The 16855-nt window shown below is 49.7% G+C and overlaps 1 protein-coding gene across 2 annotated transcripts in view; it reads left to right on the forward strand.

The window, feature by feature from the left end:
- Window positions 1–16855, forward strand: part of TLL2 (tolloid like 2) — a 143076-nt gene that overhangs the window by 113078 nt on the left and 13143 nt on the right. For both annotated transcript variants that reach the window (XM_018041650.1, XM_018041651.1), the window contains exons 11-16: window positions 3218–3334; window positions 4545–4690; window positions 5140–5335; window positions 13660–13785; window positions 14506–14666; window positions 15273–15453. In XM_018041650.1, coding sequence (XP_017897139.1) covers window positions 3218–3334; window positions 4545–4690; window positions 5140–5335; window positions 13660–13785; window positions 14506–14666; window positions 15273–15453 — 927 coding nt within the window. The remainder of the gene's footprint in view (window positions 1–3217; window positions 3335–4544; window positions 4691–5139; window positions 5336–13659; window positions 13786–14505; window positions 14667–15272; window positions 15454–16855) is intronic.

Consider the following 16855-nt stretch of genomic DNA (forward strand, 5'->3'; position numbering starts at 1 on the left):
CTTTTATTAGAACCACTACTGTGAAGGTAAGTGTCTGGTGACATCAGTCTAGGGACAGTGCAGGAGGTTCAAGGTGATTTGGGGAGATTTTGCTTAGAAATAATTTGTGATTTATTCTACCAAGTCTAGCTCTTCCAAGGCAGTAAAGGGGCTTCCCTGGTGGCTCAGACAGTAAAGAATCTGCAATGCAGGAGACTTGGGTTCAGTCTCTGGTTTGGGAAGATCCTTTGCAGGAGGGCATGGCAACCCACTCCAGTATTCTTGCCTGGAGAATCCCCATGGACAGAGGAGCCTGGGGGGCTGCCGTCCATGGAGTTGCAAAGAGCCAGACATGACTGAGCGACTAAGCACGCAAGCACAGGGCGGTCAAGTCCAGCTGAGCCTGTAATTTCTACCTCCTCCCGGAGAGTGGAGCAGAGGCAGGTTGTCCTGTGGCCCCAGGGTGGGTGGTTCAGTCTCATCTGGTTGGGTTCTTAGGTACAAGGCTCTCTCTTTTGGAAACATCCCCAGCAGCTGTGACAGCTGGGATTTTAAAAGGAGGAATTTGGACTTGAAACTGGGTTTGGCTGAGAAACCGTTCCTTCTGTGAACCAGCATTCAGCAGTTCTGTCTCCTCACTGGTGAGAAATACCTCCCCAGGTTTACATATTGTTTCCAAAAACTAACTGATACTAATCGGTGATGCTGAAGGAGCTGTTACTGGAAGCGTAGCAGCGTCTGATCGATTTTTCCCTGCTCAATTCTCAGGAACAGTTTCAGCTCATCTTATTAAGCTCCCCAGATCCAAAAGGCTACAGACAGCCAGAATTGGAAGGTTAGGAGCCTTCCAAGACACTTGCTCCTTGGAAGAAAAGCTATGACCAACCTAGACAGCATATTCAAAAGCAGAGACATTACTTTGCCAACAAAGGTCCGTCTAGTCAAAGCTATGATTTTCCCAGTAGTCATGTATGGATGTGAGAGTTGGACTATAAAGAAAGCTGAGCACTGAAGAACTGATGCTTTTGAACTGTGGTGTTGGAGAAGACTCTTAAAAGTCCCTTAGACTGCAAGGAGATCCAACCAGTCCATCCTAAAGGAAATCAATCCTGAATATTCATTGGAAGGACTGATGTTGAAACTCCAATACTTTGGCCACCCGTTGTGAAGAACTGACTCATTGGAAAAGACCTCGATGCTGGGAAAGATTAAAGCAGGAGGAGAAGGTGGACGGAGGATGAGATGGTTGGATGGCATCACTGACTCGACGGACATGAGTTTGAGCAAGCTCCAGGAGTTGGTGATGGACAGGGAAGCCTGGCTTGCTGCAGTCCATGGGTTCACAAAGAGTCAGACACGACTGAGCGACTGAACTGAACTGAACTAGGAGCCTTTACCCTCTGTGTTACCCTTAAAGAATGTTGACCCCCGTTGGCCAATAGCAAGTGTCTTTTATTATATAGTGGCTTTTATTCCTCCCCGTCTCACTCCTGCATTTCTCAGAAGGGCAATAAAAGGATACCCATTAAATACCTGTCAAATGAACCTTAAAATGGATTTTGGATATGAAATTCACGCAGCATACAACTCTGCGTTTAAAGCATCCATGTCAGCAGTGTTAGCATGCTCACAGATTTGTATAGCCATCACCACAGATTTAGAACATCTTCCTCAGCCCTCAAAGAAGACCCATACCCATTCACAGTCATTCCCCACTCCCCCACAATGTTCAATGGATTTTTGAGTGACTCAGACTGTTAGCACTTGGCAGAACCATGGACTTTCCATCCAAATAGACCTTGGCTAGTCTGTGCTGTGAGCTGATCTCAGTGTGACTCAGCCCACCTCCCACCCCTCCCCCAACTCTGTTCTTGCTGTGCTGCTATCCTTATGTGGCGTTGGAAGTGACAGGATGACCGTGCTCTGGGAAGGCCTGACCTTCCCCCTTTTCCTCTGTAAAAGGTCTAGATTTCACAGACTGCATTCATAAGCTTAAGAAATACACATTTATTTGTATTTTCAATAACGCAAGTTCAATAGCAATTATGAGCCCCTTTGCATCAGATAGTGGGGACTTAATTGAGGTCAATTTGTGTGCCCCCCCAGAGAGCCAGTAGGGGGCACACTTTGTGCCAGAGCTTGGTGTCCCAGGGGCATCTGCATTGCCATCCCAACTGGCATTCCTGGTTCGGCCTCCTCCCCCTCTGGTCTCCAGTCCTCTGGCATCTAAGTGGCTATTGTGCCTTATCCTGTCTCAACTTCCCCAGGCCCATGTAGATCAGTGCCGAGTCCATATCTCCCTAGAAGACGTTCTATGGGAGACATTCAGTGACTGTCCAGGCCCTCTGGGCCATGGGAAAGTTCCTTCTATCCCCTTCCCAGGAGTCCTGTTGCTGCCATCCTGTCCTGCTTTTCCTGAAGAACTCTGCCCGCCTGTCTCCTGCCCTAATGTCTTAAGAAACCATATAGACACTCCTGTTCTGAGCCCAGGTGGGGACATGGGGGATCCAGGGTCTTGCTGCCTCTCAAGCCTCTGCCAGGAACTGCCCCCGGGGGCACAGCTCTCTGCTTCTCCCAACTCCTTAAGCCTCCCTGGGACATCTATCATCCTCGTCCACCTGGGACACCAAGTCCTTTCAGAGGTCCCCTGGTGCCCTCGCCAATTCTCTGCCCCCAGCCCCTTGCTTCTCCATCCCAGGAATCTTTCGAAGACAAGGGGAAGGCAATGTGCTCTTATTCACGGTGTACATTCCTAAATTTTTGGTGTTGTGACCAGACTTGTGGAATTCAAAAGCCAAGATCTGATCACGTCATCTTGTGTCCTCTGGCAACCCTTCCTGGGGCAAGGAAGGTATAAGGCATGTCCCTCAAACAGAAGGCTATGTATGTAGTAGAAATACCATGGGGGACCCTCATCACTCGCTCAGACCACCACCCCACCCCTGGCCTTGCTGAGATGTCCTCCTACCCCTCAGCACTCATCATGACCCCCTGGCCGGGGAGGGACCACATTCTGGGTATTCGGTTGATTGGCGTCTGAGACTCTCCGGAAGGAGGCACACCAGCGGTCACTGTTTCCGTTCCAGCTTTTCATCCTTCAGTGCTACAGGATGAGTCCCCGGTGAGGACTGCTCGCCTTGAACCTCATCTGAAGCAGCACCGTCCTCTCTCTCTCTGCTTGTGCTGAGCCCCTCCTTGCCGTCTGCCAGCAGCCTGACAGTTCTTTTCCCTTTCCCAGGTAGGTTTTGTGGCGACAAAGTCCCAGAGCCCCTCGTCTCCACGGACAGCCGGCTCTGGGTGGAATTCCGAAGCAGCAGCAACATCCTGGGCAAGGGCTTCTTCGCGGTATATGAAGGTTTGTTCAGGAGGGGAGAGGCCGCCGGTATGGCTCCTGACGTACCTCTGTTCTTCCCAGGCAGCCTGTGCCCCTTCCCACCCTGGCCTGGGCAGCAGCTGCCAGCGCCGTGAGGGTAGGGTAGCCGCCGTCCCCTTCCCCCATGTCTGGAAGCAGAGAGGCCAGCTGGGCTCCCTTCAGCACAGGCAGTCTACCTGTCACTAGCCTGCTCAACCCCCATTCGAGTCCAGCGGGGACGGTGTTGGGGGCTTAGAGAACCCTGTGGAAATGCAAGCCACCTCTGAGTAGCTGTGTGAGCCTGGGCAAGGAATCCAGCCACTCTGAGTTTCATTTGTAAAACAAGGACTTTGGACAACGTCCAGGAATTTCCAACTAATTTCCTGGAAGGGCCTGTGAGGCCACCATGGTGACTGAGGAAACCAAGAGGTCTGGGCTCTAGGCAGCTGCCACCAGGGCAATTCTGCTTCTGTCTAGTCTACATATTGGGTCTCTCTGGCTACATAACCCTGTGCCCTCCCTCCCCCAGAAGAGAAGTCCCTTGGGGACTTAGATTGTAATTTTGGAGAGGCCCGAGTTTTTGTTTTTTGATATTTACTTATTTGGATGCACCGGGTCTTCAGCATGTGGGACATTTTTAGTTGTGGCGCGTAGGATCCACTTCTCCGACTAGGGTATCAAACTTGAGTCCCTTGCATTAGGAGCTCAGAGTCTTAGCCACTGGACCACCAAGGAAGTCCCAAGTTTTGTTTTTATAAAGGAAATAGTATGGGTGTGCGTATGTACACATCAGTCTCTACCGGTGGCCCTCCTTCCTCTGCATCAGGGTCACGGGGCGTGGCAGGGGGAGCTGCGGGGGTGGGGTGGGCGCGGAGAGTCAGATGTCACTGCTGCTGGGACCCCTCCCTCAACACCCCCCAACCCCATACCCGCATACTTGATCGGAACTTCTGGAGGTGTGACTCCTGTTCCCAGAGCTTGAAAAAATCTCCCAGGTGATTGTGATGCCCAGCAAAGGCAGAGAGCCACTGCTCTCCATGGTTATTTTCTTTATAGGAGAAAAATTCAGAGTTGCAAACACAGGGAACTCTGGCTTTCCAGAGGCTTCAGGCCACTGGAAATGAAAACGTTGGCAAGTGGAGCCACCTAGCGGTGTACTTGCTTAGCAAGCTCTGACGGGGGACCCCCTTCCTCCTGGCTCTTTTTTCTAAAGCAACCTGTGGGGGAGACATTAACAAAGACGCCGGTCAGATTCAATCTCCTAACTACCCGGATGATTACAGACCTTCCAAGGAATGTGTTTGGAGGATTACCGTTTCGGAGGGGTATCACGTGGGGCTTACCTTCCAAGCCTTTGAGGTGAGTACTGCTGGTCTTAGACACTGCTCTATGAAGACGAGTTTCCAGTTTGGGGTTGAAAACAGGAACCCAAGAGGCTATTTCAAGTCCAAGGCGCATTTTGCCAGGACATCTGGTATCAAATCCTCTGCAGGTTTTGAAATTGCATCTGCCTTCTTTCTGAAGGCTGCTGGAGAGGGTGGGGGAATCATTGAAGCAAAAGTCTAGATTGGGATCCCAGGGCATTTTACTGACTCTTTCTTCCCAGTTTATCACGACTTAATGTTTTTGCAGCTTGATTCATCCTTGCCTTACGCAAGTAGGAGACAGCTTGGAAAAGTTCCAGGACACACTTGGGCCCTTTGGCCTCCTGGTTAGGTTTTTGAGAGTGATATTTAGTTTCTTTTCTTAGATTGAAAACCTTGAGGCCGAGCTGCTATCTTCCACGTTGCCTCTGTTTCTCCATTTAGATCGAAAGGCATGACAGCTGTGCATACGACTACCTGGAAATCCGTGATGGCTTCACGGAAGACAGCGCCCTGATCGGCCACTTCTGTGGCTACGAGAAGCCAGACGATGTGAAGTCCAGCTCCAATAGAATGTGGATGAAGTTCGTGTCCGACGGCTCTATCAATAAAGCTGGCTTTGCAGCCAATTTTTTCAAGGGTATGAATTAACAGTTGTTTCCATTTTAGACACAGGAAGAGGTATTGCCCCCCAGCCTAAGAATCACTAAACCCACAAACCTTAGCACCAAACAAGGCTCCCTGCAGTGGGGAGACAGCGAGCCGTTTATTCAGAGAGCTGTGCAGAGATTCCCCAGTAGAGAGAGTTCTCCAGTGACTCAGGAACAGGCTTAGCCTTGGTTTCTGTCTTTGTGGCAGAAAGTTTAGCTGCTGTGCTTGGAAATTAGGTTTATCAGTTTACAAGGTCAGCTTCATGAACCTTAGTGAAACTGAGCGTTGATAACACTTTTTGCTTGTGTAGTCACTATCGTTGATTGAGCACCTACTGTGTCAGGAACTGTGCAAGGTACTTGATTTACACTGTGTCATTTAATGCCCTCGATCAAGGTTAAAAAAGGCAGGCTCAGGGTTGCTCAGATAGTTAAGCGGCAGACCAAGAATCCAGTCACAGCCTGACTCCTAAACCAACTCTCTCCAGAACACTGCCTTGCATTCCCTGATATGGGGTAGAGAGGCAGCCCAGGTCTTTAGCTCCTGAAGCATCAGCTCCCAGCCTGCAAGTCTATGCTCAAGTGGGCAGGGCTTGTGGGGGAGACTGAGAAGGCTTGGTGCTCAGGAAATGAATATCTGGGCTGCATTAGGGACTGACTGCTCTGCAAGTTCTTGATAAAATCAGACCCACAGTGGTATGGGAAGACCATCATTCCTGGTCCCAGTAGAACAGCTTCCAAAGACTCTTTTGAATGGACAGGTCTGCCTTCTCCACTCTCAGCACCCTGGAATTCCTCAGACCACTTGCTAAGAAGGAATATAGGCTATTCTGCAATGCATTTGGGTTGGGCGCCCACCAGCACAACAGCAGCCACTGAACGGATATATCCAGTCTGTAACTGGAGTGACCGATCAGTAACTCCTTCCCTCTTCCCTCCTTTCCCGGGCTCCTGGCTATGCTGACCCAGAAATCCTGGCCCCTTCCTTACTCCATCTCCCCATCTGCCCCCTTTCTATCCCATTCTCCCAGGTTTTAGGTGAGCAGATGGTGTCGGAAGAGCCCATTTCCAGCTGTGTGACCTGAGCCAGCATCCCTTTGTCCTTGCTGAAGCCCCAGTGTTCCTCTCCGTAAAGCAAGGAGAAGGAAGTCTGCCCATTTTCCCTGACCAGCTGTGAAGCCCCAGTGAACTGGCTGTGGAGACACTTAAGCTGAGAAGTGCCACACGAGTGTGTGGGAATGTTATTTTTTCCTGCTTTGAGGCGTCTGACGACAGCAAACCAAAACAGAGCAAGAAGCATAGCATTCTGAGTAGCTGAAGACAAAGTCTAGTACTTGGCCAAGCAAAAACAAAGCAAAAAACACAGGAAAACAAGCCACAGCACGTGTATCGCAAATGCAGTTAGGTTAGTGATCATAGTGGAAAGAAGAATGTGGGGGTCTTAGTAGAGATCCCAGGAAAGTCACAGCCCCCGCCCCACCCTAGCCCAGACTGCACGTGCTGTCCCCCAGCCTGGGGACACACCCCTCTGACTTAGCAGCCACAGTGGCTGGGTGGTCTTCAGCAAGTTACAAATCCTCTGTGAGTCCCAGTCTCCACCTGTAGAAATGACACGACTAGTTTATCTCAGAGTTGTTGTCAGGAAGAAATGAGATAGCATTAGGTGAGTAGACATGGTATCCTGTCTAGCCCTGTTAATTTCTTTGCTAAGGAAGGGATCTCTGAAGTAGTTGTTTTCTTCTCTGGAAAAAATGCTGTGACAGTTTGTGCTTGCTGTCACCATGTATCAGCTTTTTATCGATGCTGTAACAAATCACCACAAATGTGATCGCCTTCCAGCTCTCCAGGTCATACTTCCTTGCCTTTTCCAGCTTTTGGGAGGAGGCGCCTGCACTTCTTCACGGGTGGTGTTTTTGGTCTTCAAGCCAGCAAGGGTGGCGGAGACCTTCTCAGGCTGCATCACAGACCTCGGTCTCCATCGTTATGCTTCCTTTTCTGACCCTGATTCTGCTCCTGCTGCTTCTAGTTGGAAGGACCCTTGCAGTACTGTGGTGGGCCCACCAAGCTGATCCAGCATAATCTCCCATTTCAAGAACCCGAATCGAATCACATCTGCAAAGTCCTTTTTGCCATGTAAGGATAAGGTGACAGATTCTAGGTTCCAGGACTGTGATATAAATGACTTTGGGAAACCTCATTTTAGTTAACCTGTCACTCATAATCATGAGGTTTTATTCTAATTCTCTCTGTCCTAATTCTCCTGTCCTTCTTCTTCCCGGATTTCCACCCCCAGGTCTTAGGTGTTGGGACTTCTTTGCAGTAAGATAACTGGTAACCCACCCACATCTCATTCCTGGTTCTACTGATGATCAGCATTATAATTTTTGAGAGGACCAGCTAAAATTGAAGGGTTTCCAAATTGAACAAGTTAAAATAGTTTGACCAGTTAAATTCAAAATTCCGATAAGAATGAACTTTTTAGTATGTGTCCCAAATATTGCATACTACACTAAGAAATGAGTGTTCATCTGAAATTCAACTTTAACTGAACCTTCTGCTTTTTTTGTGGCAGCCCTAGTGGAGATAACAGGCGTTGCAATGGGGTGGGGGGAGTTTCTCTCTGTGATGCTAAACCGGTTTATAAAGGACTGAGTCAAGAGCCTTGACCTGCTCTGACCAGCCGTGATAACTGACTCTGTTTTGCTTGTTAGAAAATGCCATCTTCTCCCCATTCCACACTTAACGTTTATTCAGCAGTCATCAAACTGTGTGTCAGGGGCTGTGGGACAGAGGAGAACATGGTCATTGTCTTCAAGAGCTCAAGCTGACCAAGGGGACCTGTAAGCCAATGGGCAGTGATGTTGTGTGAAGTGTGAACATCGGAGGAGGGTCTCACTCGGTGTCGGGGTGGGGTGAGTGAGTACCCAGACGAGGTACTTCAAAGACATTTCAGTTGGCAGACACCCTTTAGATGCCCTTCAAGGTGTTGAGGCCCATGTATAGTGCACAGTTAAGACATCTCTTTTGAGCTCGTCTTTATGTCAAGAAGGGCTGCACAGAACCACGTTTAGAAAAGGAGAACTATATAGCATTGACCTTGACCCTGAGTCTTTAAAGAGGAGCCAGGTCTGGTGGAAGCCTCTTTGGGACCTATCTATTAAAGGAGGAAGAAAAGACATTTATTGAGTGCCAGAAGCTGCATTAGTTACCTCCCTTTGTCTTCAGGAAAAATCCTTGCTTGGTGTTATTACCCCCATTTTAAAACAGAAGAAACGGAAGCTCTCAGGAGGCTGAGCTAGAACTAGACCCCAGACATGTAGGATTTCCCAGCTCACTGTCTTTCCTCTACAGAGACCTGAAAGCCATGGGAAAGTACAGTGAAGGGATTTGAATTTTTCATTTGATTCTGACATTCATCACCTTTCTGTCTTCTCTACACATGGGAGTATAGGGAAGAGGGCCCTGGCTTCGACCTCTGCAGTGTGGAGTCTAGCCCTGCCCACACCCCTTACCAGCTCCCTGCTCTCAGGCAGGTCAGTTTTCCTTTCTGAGACTCAATCCTGCCTGCTTTGTCCTCCACCGTATTCCCAGTGCCAGACAGTGAGTTCAGTAAACACTTATGGGGCAAAGGATGAATGAATAAGGCTCAGATTCTCATCTGTGGATTGGGCTTCTTGCTCCCTGCTCTGCCTACCTTGCAGGGTTCCCACGAGGATGAATGAAGCCAGAGAACACAGTGCTGTCCAACAGAAATAGGAGGCGAGTCACAAACGCAAGCCGTGCGTGTAACTTTAAACTTTCTGGCAGCTACCGTACAAAACAGATAGAAGAAGAGGAAGGAAAGAGGCAAAATTAGTTTTAATACCATGTTTTATTTAACCCAACGTGTCAAACTACTGTCGTGTTAATATGTGATCAGTACAACACAGTATTGTTTAAATTTGTTTAATGGTTTTACTCATTTGTTTCTGGCTGCACTGGGTCTTTGTTGCTGAGCACAGGCTCTAATGAGTGAGAGCTACTCTCTAGTTGCGCTGCACAAGCTCCTCGTTGCAGCGGCTCCTCCGGTTTCGGAGTACAGGCTCTGGGTGCACGGGCTCAGCAGTGGTGGTTACACAGGCGTAGTTGCCCCCTGGCATGTGGAGTCATCCCAGACCAGGGATCAAACCCTCGTCCACTGCATTGGCAGCCAATTCCTAACCACTGGACCAGACCACCGGGTAGGATCCAATATACAAATATTGGGAGAGATTTTATGGCTTTATTCCCCACACTAAGTGGACATCCAGTGTGTCTTACCCTCACAGCAGGTCTGAACTCAGACTAGCTGTGTTTCAAGGGCTCTGCAGTTATGTGGGGTCTAGCACAGGTTAGTAGAGGTCTGGACACAGCCAGCTCCTTTGCCAGCCTTCTTCCTACAAGGCCATCAGTAGGATGTCCTGTGAGCACACAGGGGCCAGTGTGTGTGTCAGGAATTCTCCAGTAAAAGAAATTAGAAGAGCAACTACAAAGGCCATGCGGAGGAGTTGGACCAGCCACTGAAGCTCTGGCCTTGGTGCCAGTTGGCAGGAATCTCTGCCCAGGGCCCAGCTGGCACATGGCTCTGTCCAGAGTGCCAGTTGGCCTCTGCATCCCTCCTCTGGTGCCAAATGGCTTTCCCGCTCAAGCCTGCTGGCTGGGCAGCAGGCAGAGCACCTCACGTCCCTGCTTACTTGAGGAGATAGTGAGTGCATTTGTAGGTTGGCAGGGTCAGTTTGGTGATACGTTCCCCACATCAAAGGTAGGAGGATCTCCCACCTTGATCCCCACATCCCCAGGCCCAGTGTTGTGGGCCCACCACAGAGTGTTTGATGTGGTGGGGGGTGACTGGCTTTCTTCAAGGTGCCTGAGAAGCTTAGGGATGTGCCCTGCCTTCCCTTTCCTTAACTCTGAAATAGCTTTGGGATCCTGCCTGAGTCATCTCATTATCTAACCTTCTGTCACTGGTACCACTTGGAGAAGGCAAAAAAGAGTCAGAATCCCACTCTGCGAAGCTGGTCCCTATTTCAGCCTCTTCTCCCACCACCCTTCCCTAATCCCCCAAATTTTCCTGGGGTACTTAGTCTTGACCACCATAGCCTAGAGCAAGCATGAGCCTGTTGACTTCAAGTAGGTGCTACTTCAGTACAGTGGGAGGTGATGCCGAGTACACCCAGGCCCACCCCTTCAAGGGCAGGGCCCTCGTACACCTCCATGCCACCCACCCGAGTTGGAGGAGGGGCAGAAATGGCCAAACATCCCATCAGCCTTCTAGTCTTCAGGGGAACTATACTCCCTCTGCTTAAGGACAAACCCAGCCCACCAGCCTCTTGCCCTCCACATGGCTAAGGATGCCAGGGGACTTACCAGTGGTCCTCCTTTCTTGCCTGTGACATTTGTGTCCATGGCCACAGCATATTCTGGCATAGGTCTCCCCCAACCCTGGCCAGCCATCTGGGCCCTTCAACTTGTTCTAGGTTGATGGGCTCTTTCCAGGGTTCCTTTTTTCCCTCCTCCTATGCCCTCCAGCCAGTTTCTTGACTCTGCTCTGCTGCCTTCTTGCCCATCTAGTCTTCCTTCACTGGCCCATCCTTGCTGCCTTTTTCTTCTTTCTGTTCCTATCTCCCTCCCTTCCCCAGGCCCACACTGCTCCACTCGGCCCTGACTCAGGGATGTCTGGTGACCTTATCCTATTCACTACTCTCATCATTGTGTCTCCACCCACTGAGATTTCGAAAGCAACCCTGCTCTTGTCTAGAGCAGTAACTACTGTGTACCTAGAGTCTATATGCTGGGTGCTTTACAGGCCTCATTTTCAATTACCACAACCCTGAAAGCAGGTATTATCTTCATGTTAAAGCTGGAGGAAGGCTCAGAGAGGTCAAATCACCCAGTTTATTGAAGGATGATTCACCTGGTGAATCCAACCCGGGTCTGTTTGGCTCATGCTAAAGACTGGACTTTTTCTATTTCTCATTATCAATGCTTCTCCTCATTTTATACTTTTTAGCAAATGTCCAGGAAAGTGCTTTGCCTATTATAAAGTAGTAAATAATTGTAGGATTGTTACTACTTTAGCATACTTAGTACTTATATTTGTTTGTGGCTATGGGGCTTCCCTGATAGCTCAGTTAGTAAACAATCTGTCTGCCATGCAGGAGACCCTGGTTGGATTCCTGGGTCGGGAGGATCCACTAGAGGAGGGGTAGGATCCTCCAGCCCATCCTGGAGGAGGGGTAGGCTGCCCACACCAGTATTCTTGGGTTTCCCTCGTGGCTCAGCTGGTAAAGAATCCGCCTGCAATGCGGGAGACCTGGGTTTGATCCCTGGGTTGGGAAGATCCCCTGGAGAAGGGAAAGGCTACCCACTCCAGTGTTCTCTCCTGGAGAATTCCATGGACTGTGTAGTCCATGGGGTTGCAAAGAGTCAAACACAACTGAGCCACTTTCACTTCACAAGGACAACTTCAACCCCTTGCCTACAGGGTGTTCCCTAAACCCAGTCCTCCCTACTAACTTATTTGAGCTTTTGTTGAACCCAAGGACACATCACTCTTAGAGCCACCACCTAAATAAATCTGCTTCCCACTATAGGAAATGATAGGGGGTTTACAAACTGTCCTTTACTCAGTGATGAGCCACCAGGTTGATGAGCGTTTTGTGCATCGTGGATCAGGGAGACTGGATGGAAGTGAGTTTATTTGAGTTGGAATTTTTGAATGGAAAAAAGGAGAATTGACGGTGGAAAGTTTTGCATTTTCTGCAGGACCACTTTGTTAGAAGTTGCCAGGAGTCAGAGTTTCTAACAATTCAAATTTCAAAGAACAAGAAATACTTTTAAAAACAGTGAGAGTTCTATCTCTGGGTGTTTTCCAGCAGGGTCTGAAAAGCTCTTGACCAGAAATCTTATTAAGTGGATCCGTGCTGAGGTGGCAGGACTGGGAATCTTTTCAAGTTTTTATCAACTTGAAAATGTCCTCATTCCTTTTATTTTATGTAAGATGTGAGGTCTTGTGAGATTTTGTGAACTCCGTCCTTGCTCTGTTCTTACCTTCCCTGGTATTAGGAAACCAACACTTCTACCCTCTCCCCAGCCCTTTCTCTCCTAGAGTGAGCTCTTGTTGTTTGAAGATCTCTCCGTGTTTCATCATCCTTTCACTAGACTGTAGCTCTGTTAGGCCACAATCTGCATGCCTTTTTTTTTTTTTTTTAATCTGCATGCTCTTTAGGGATAAATGTACCACAAATTGATTACAGAAAATAATGGCTTTTTCCTTTTATGTCTGACACTCTTTTTGGAGACATCCAGTGCCTGAGTTTTTTCTTTCCTCAGAGGTGCAGGGCTGACAGTGTGGGGTGATTCTCCAGTGAGTTGTGTTCTCTCTCTGCACAGCATCCTGCTTGCTGCTCTTTAATCGCCCCAGACACATCAGTGGACCCTTGACAGTGCTGAACCCCATCTAACTCCCCTGCTAACTCAGTCTTACTGCGGCCTCTTCCTGCAGTTTCTCCTGGGAGCATCGGCTCACCTAAGAGCCAGTGTTTTCTGTAACCCTAACGATCACCCAGGACACATCTTCAAATTAGTAATAAAAATTTAACTCATAGCTTCCAGCTCTCTCCCTAGAGAATAATTATATCTTAATCTAGGAGTGTGTCTCTTTGCGTGTGTGTGTGTATGTGTGCATGCGTGCATGCTCACGCCCACATTCGTGTATGGTCAGTTGTGTCTAACTATTTGTGAACTGTAGTCCTCTGTCCATGGAATTCTCCAGGCAAGAATACCGGAGTGGTTTGCCATTTCCTTCTCCAGGGGATCTTCCCAACCCAAGGTTTGAACTCGTGTCTTTTGCATTGGCAGGTGGATTCTTTACCACTGCCCCGCCTTGCTCTTGGTCCTTACCTTTTGCTTAATGTCCTGAGATGTTCCATGTTTATGGAGGGAGCCCCAGTTTTATGGCATTGAAGTCGATCATCTTTGGTATGGAAGCTTTGAGATTTTTTAAGGTCACAAACGAACGCTGCTGATTAAACTCTTCCAAGAGCACAGTTACGCAAGTTATCCAGGCCCGATCATCTCGCAGAGGAGTCCTGCTTCCTGCCAGCAGGGTACTCGCGTGTGCTCTCAAGACTCGCTGCTCTGGCTGCTGCCAGTTTCTGTGGAAGGGGGCTCCTTGGAAGGCGGGCATCAGGAGTAGTTCTTGTTCTTAGAGGGAATCCTGGGATGTGGACCACAATGGGGAACAGCCCCGACAGCTATTTGATGACTTAACCAGGGTCACCTTCCTCCCCAACAGAGGTGGATGAGTGTTCCTGGCCAGATCACGGCGGGTGTGAGCAGCGCTGCCTGAACACTCTGGGCAGCTACAAGTGCATGTGTGATCCTGGCTATGAGCTGGCTGCTGACAAGAAGGCCTGTGAAGGTTAGTATTGGGCCTGCTGAGCTGGAGTGAGAGGGGATGGGGGACAAGTCTTAGGAGAAGGGGAACAGATGGAGATGGGGCAGCTGGTCGGCTGTGAAGAAACAATTGTGGGGGATGATCCACCTCCTTCCTAGAGCGAAAAACAACTCAATAAGGCCACAAACACGAGATGACTTTACCGGACTCCACCCCAGCAACTGAGCAAATGGAATCATGGAATTTCATTTTCTTCTGTGACCATGTGAAATTCACATGATTATAAAGATGGAAAATGGAAACAAAGAATCAATGTGAGCACTTCGGTGTGACACGATAAGTAGGGCATTTCATTCATTTCATGCCAACCTGGCTGGCGGTGTTTCCCTGCCCACCTGCGTGACTCTGCCTGTTCATGGAAGCCAGGGACATCGCATAGCTCGGTGCAGACATTTCTTGGCCTAAGTCACGTGAAGTCCCCAGCTATGCCCACGAGTGAGAGGCAAGCACAAACACCTCGTCTTCTTTTTACAAAAGCAGTGAAGACGTGTCCTCAACTCCATCCCTCCAAAGCCTCAGTTGAAACAGACCAGAAGAAAGGACGTGAATTAATCAGTTCAGATTGTCTATTTTTTGTTGTTGTTGATGTTATTAAAGAACAGCAGGGCTTATTGCTGCTTGGGGGAAATCGCAGTCACTTGGAACTAAAACCAAATGAATCTTGCTTCTTTTCCTCCCGTGCAGTGGCCTGTGGCGGTTTCATTACCAAGCTGAATGGAACCATCACCAGTCCCGGGTGGCCGAAGGAGTACCCTACGAACAAAAACTGTGTCTGGCAAGTGGTGGCCCCCGCCCAGTACCGGATCTCCCTTCAGTTTGAAGTGTTTGAACTGGAAGGCAATGATGTATGTGTCCAGGCTCTGATTGACTGGGATGCTATTGGGATGTGACCCAGGGCTGGGAACTGGGGAGGGGATCAGTAGGCATGGAGGTGGCCTCCAACGGTCACGGGGTTGTAGCTGGGTGGAATCTGGGGTGTTTGTCAAGGTGATTTCAACTGCACACCCTCGGCAGATCCAAGGAGAAGCAGGACAAGAGAGGAGGAGGCGGGTCTTGGGAGTGGGAGGTGGTCAGGACAGGTACGTCCCCTGGGGTTAGAATCTGGGGATAGTGTCCAGCTGGGAAGAATGGAGAGGGTGAGATAAATCTGGGGACCAGGGTGGCATAAACAGCCCATTCCCTCCCATGGGCAGTGGTCATGGGATGACTGTATCAGCCAGCCAAGGCCCAGGCAGAGCCCACTGCTGGACAGCAGGTCCAACGTGCCCCCTGTCTGCACCTTGGGCTGGAGGGATCCCAGTGAGAGTCGAGAGGACCCTCCTGCCAGACCCAGTCAAACCCATCTGCTCACCTGGAGGGTGCAGCTCTTAGGAAGGGGGTCCTGCAGGGTGCCGGGATCTGGGGGAGGGAAGTGGGAGTGCCCGACGGCTCCCCACGGTGCTCCCTTGCAGGTGTGTAAGTATGACTTCGTGGAGGTGCGCAGCGGCCTGTCCCCTGATGCCAGGCTGCATGGCAAGTTCTGCGGCTCTGAGACGCCCGAGGTCATTACCTCGCAGAGCAACAACATGCGCGTGGAGTTCAAGTCCGACAACACGGTCTCCAAACGCGGCTTCAGGGCGCACTTCTTCTCAGGTGTGCGGGTTTGGGGACAAGACCACAGACTGAGGGAGACAGGGTTTTGCAGGCTCCCAGCCTCAGGGCAGCCACCTACCCATCTCTGTCCACGGCCCAGCCTTCACAGTGTCTCTGCCTTGGTCTGGGTTTTATATAGTGGTAGCTATGTTATTATAGGACTGCCGAAACAAATGACCACACACTGGGTGGCTTGAAACAATAGAAGTGTTGTCTCACAGCTCTGGGGACCAGCGGTCTGAAATTGAGGTGTGGGAAAGGCTGGACTCCCCCAAAGGACTTGAAGAAGAGCCTGGCTTGTCTCTTTGTGGCCCCTGGTTCCAGTAGTGAAGTGCTGGGTGGTCTTCAGTTCTTTATTTGTTAAGGATCCTTGAAGGATTCTTAGTTGTCCTCATGGAATCAGAGTTTAAAACTGAGTGTTTGGTGACCCATTACGGGCAGTAGGCAGAGGGTACAGGGCAAAGGGAGACACCTGAGCCCCGAGGTTTCCTTGTCGGGGGTGGGGGGGAGGGCTGGGAGTGGAGGCTGACCCTCGGTTAGTAGGGGAGGAAGCTGGCTTAGGCAAGGGCTGCACACTGCTGGCTTGAGGCACAGGAAACGCAGTGACAACAGCAGCTAATGCTTGAGTCCATCCATGATAACAAATAAAAACTAACAGTGACATGGGGGCTGGACACAGTTCTAAGTGTTTTTTTCTTATACTAATTCATTTTCTCCTCTCAACAACCCTATGATGTAAGGACATCATGACTGACTCCATTTTACAGGTGAGGTAACTGAGGCACAGAGGTCAAGGACTCCCCAAGGTCACAATAGCTGGAAGCAGAGGAGCAGGGCTGGCACTGGGCTTTCTGGTTCACGGCTCACATGCTCATCTGCTCTGCAGGCAAGAGGAGGCATGGAGTCGTGGAGTAAGAGCCCAGGCCTCCAGGTCACACCGGCTGCTTGCTTACTGAGTAACCCTGGGCACGTTAGCGGTCTCAACCTCAGTTTCCCTACCTGTAAAATGGGGACACAGGCACCTCCCTCCTAAGGTTGTCTGATAATTAAGTTAGGTAATATAGAGAGTATGTGCTAAGTTGCTTTAGTTGTGTCCAGCTGTTTGCAATCCTATGGACTGTAGTCCACCAGGCTCCTCTGTCCAAGGGGTTCTCCAGGCAAGAATACTGGAGTGGGTTGCCGCGCCCTTCTCCAGGGGATCTTTCCTACCCAGGGATCGAACCCACATCTCATGTCTCCTGCACTGGATTCAGATTCTTTACCACTAGCGCCACCTCAGAAGCCCAAAGAGTACAGTATAGAGTGATTAGTAAACCTAGTAAACAATTCGTGGTAGCTGCTTTTTTATTGTTGATATTATTACTAATATTAGCCTCTCCTGTAGGGAGCTCCTTGGTTTGGT

Source organism: Capra hircus, chromosome 26 (genome assembly GCF_001704415.2).
Source record: "Capra hircus breed San Clemente chromosome 26, ASM170441v1, whole genome shotgun sequence".
Taxonomy (NCBI): domain Eukaryota; kingdom Metazoa; phylum Chordata; class Mammalia; order Artiodactyla; family Bovidae; genus Capra; species Capra hircus.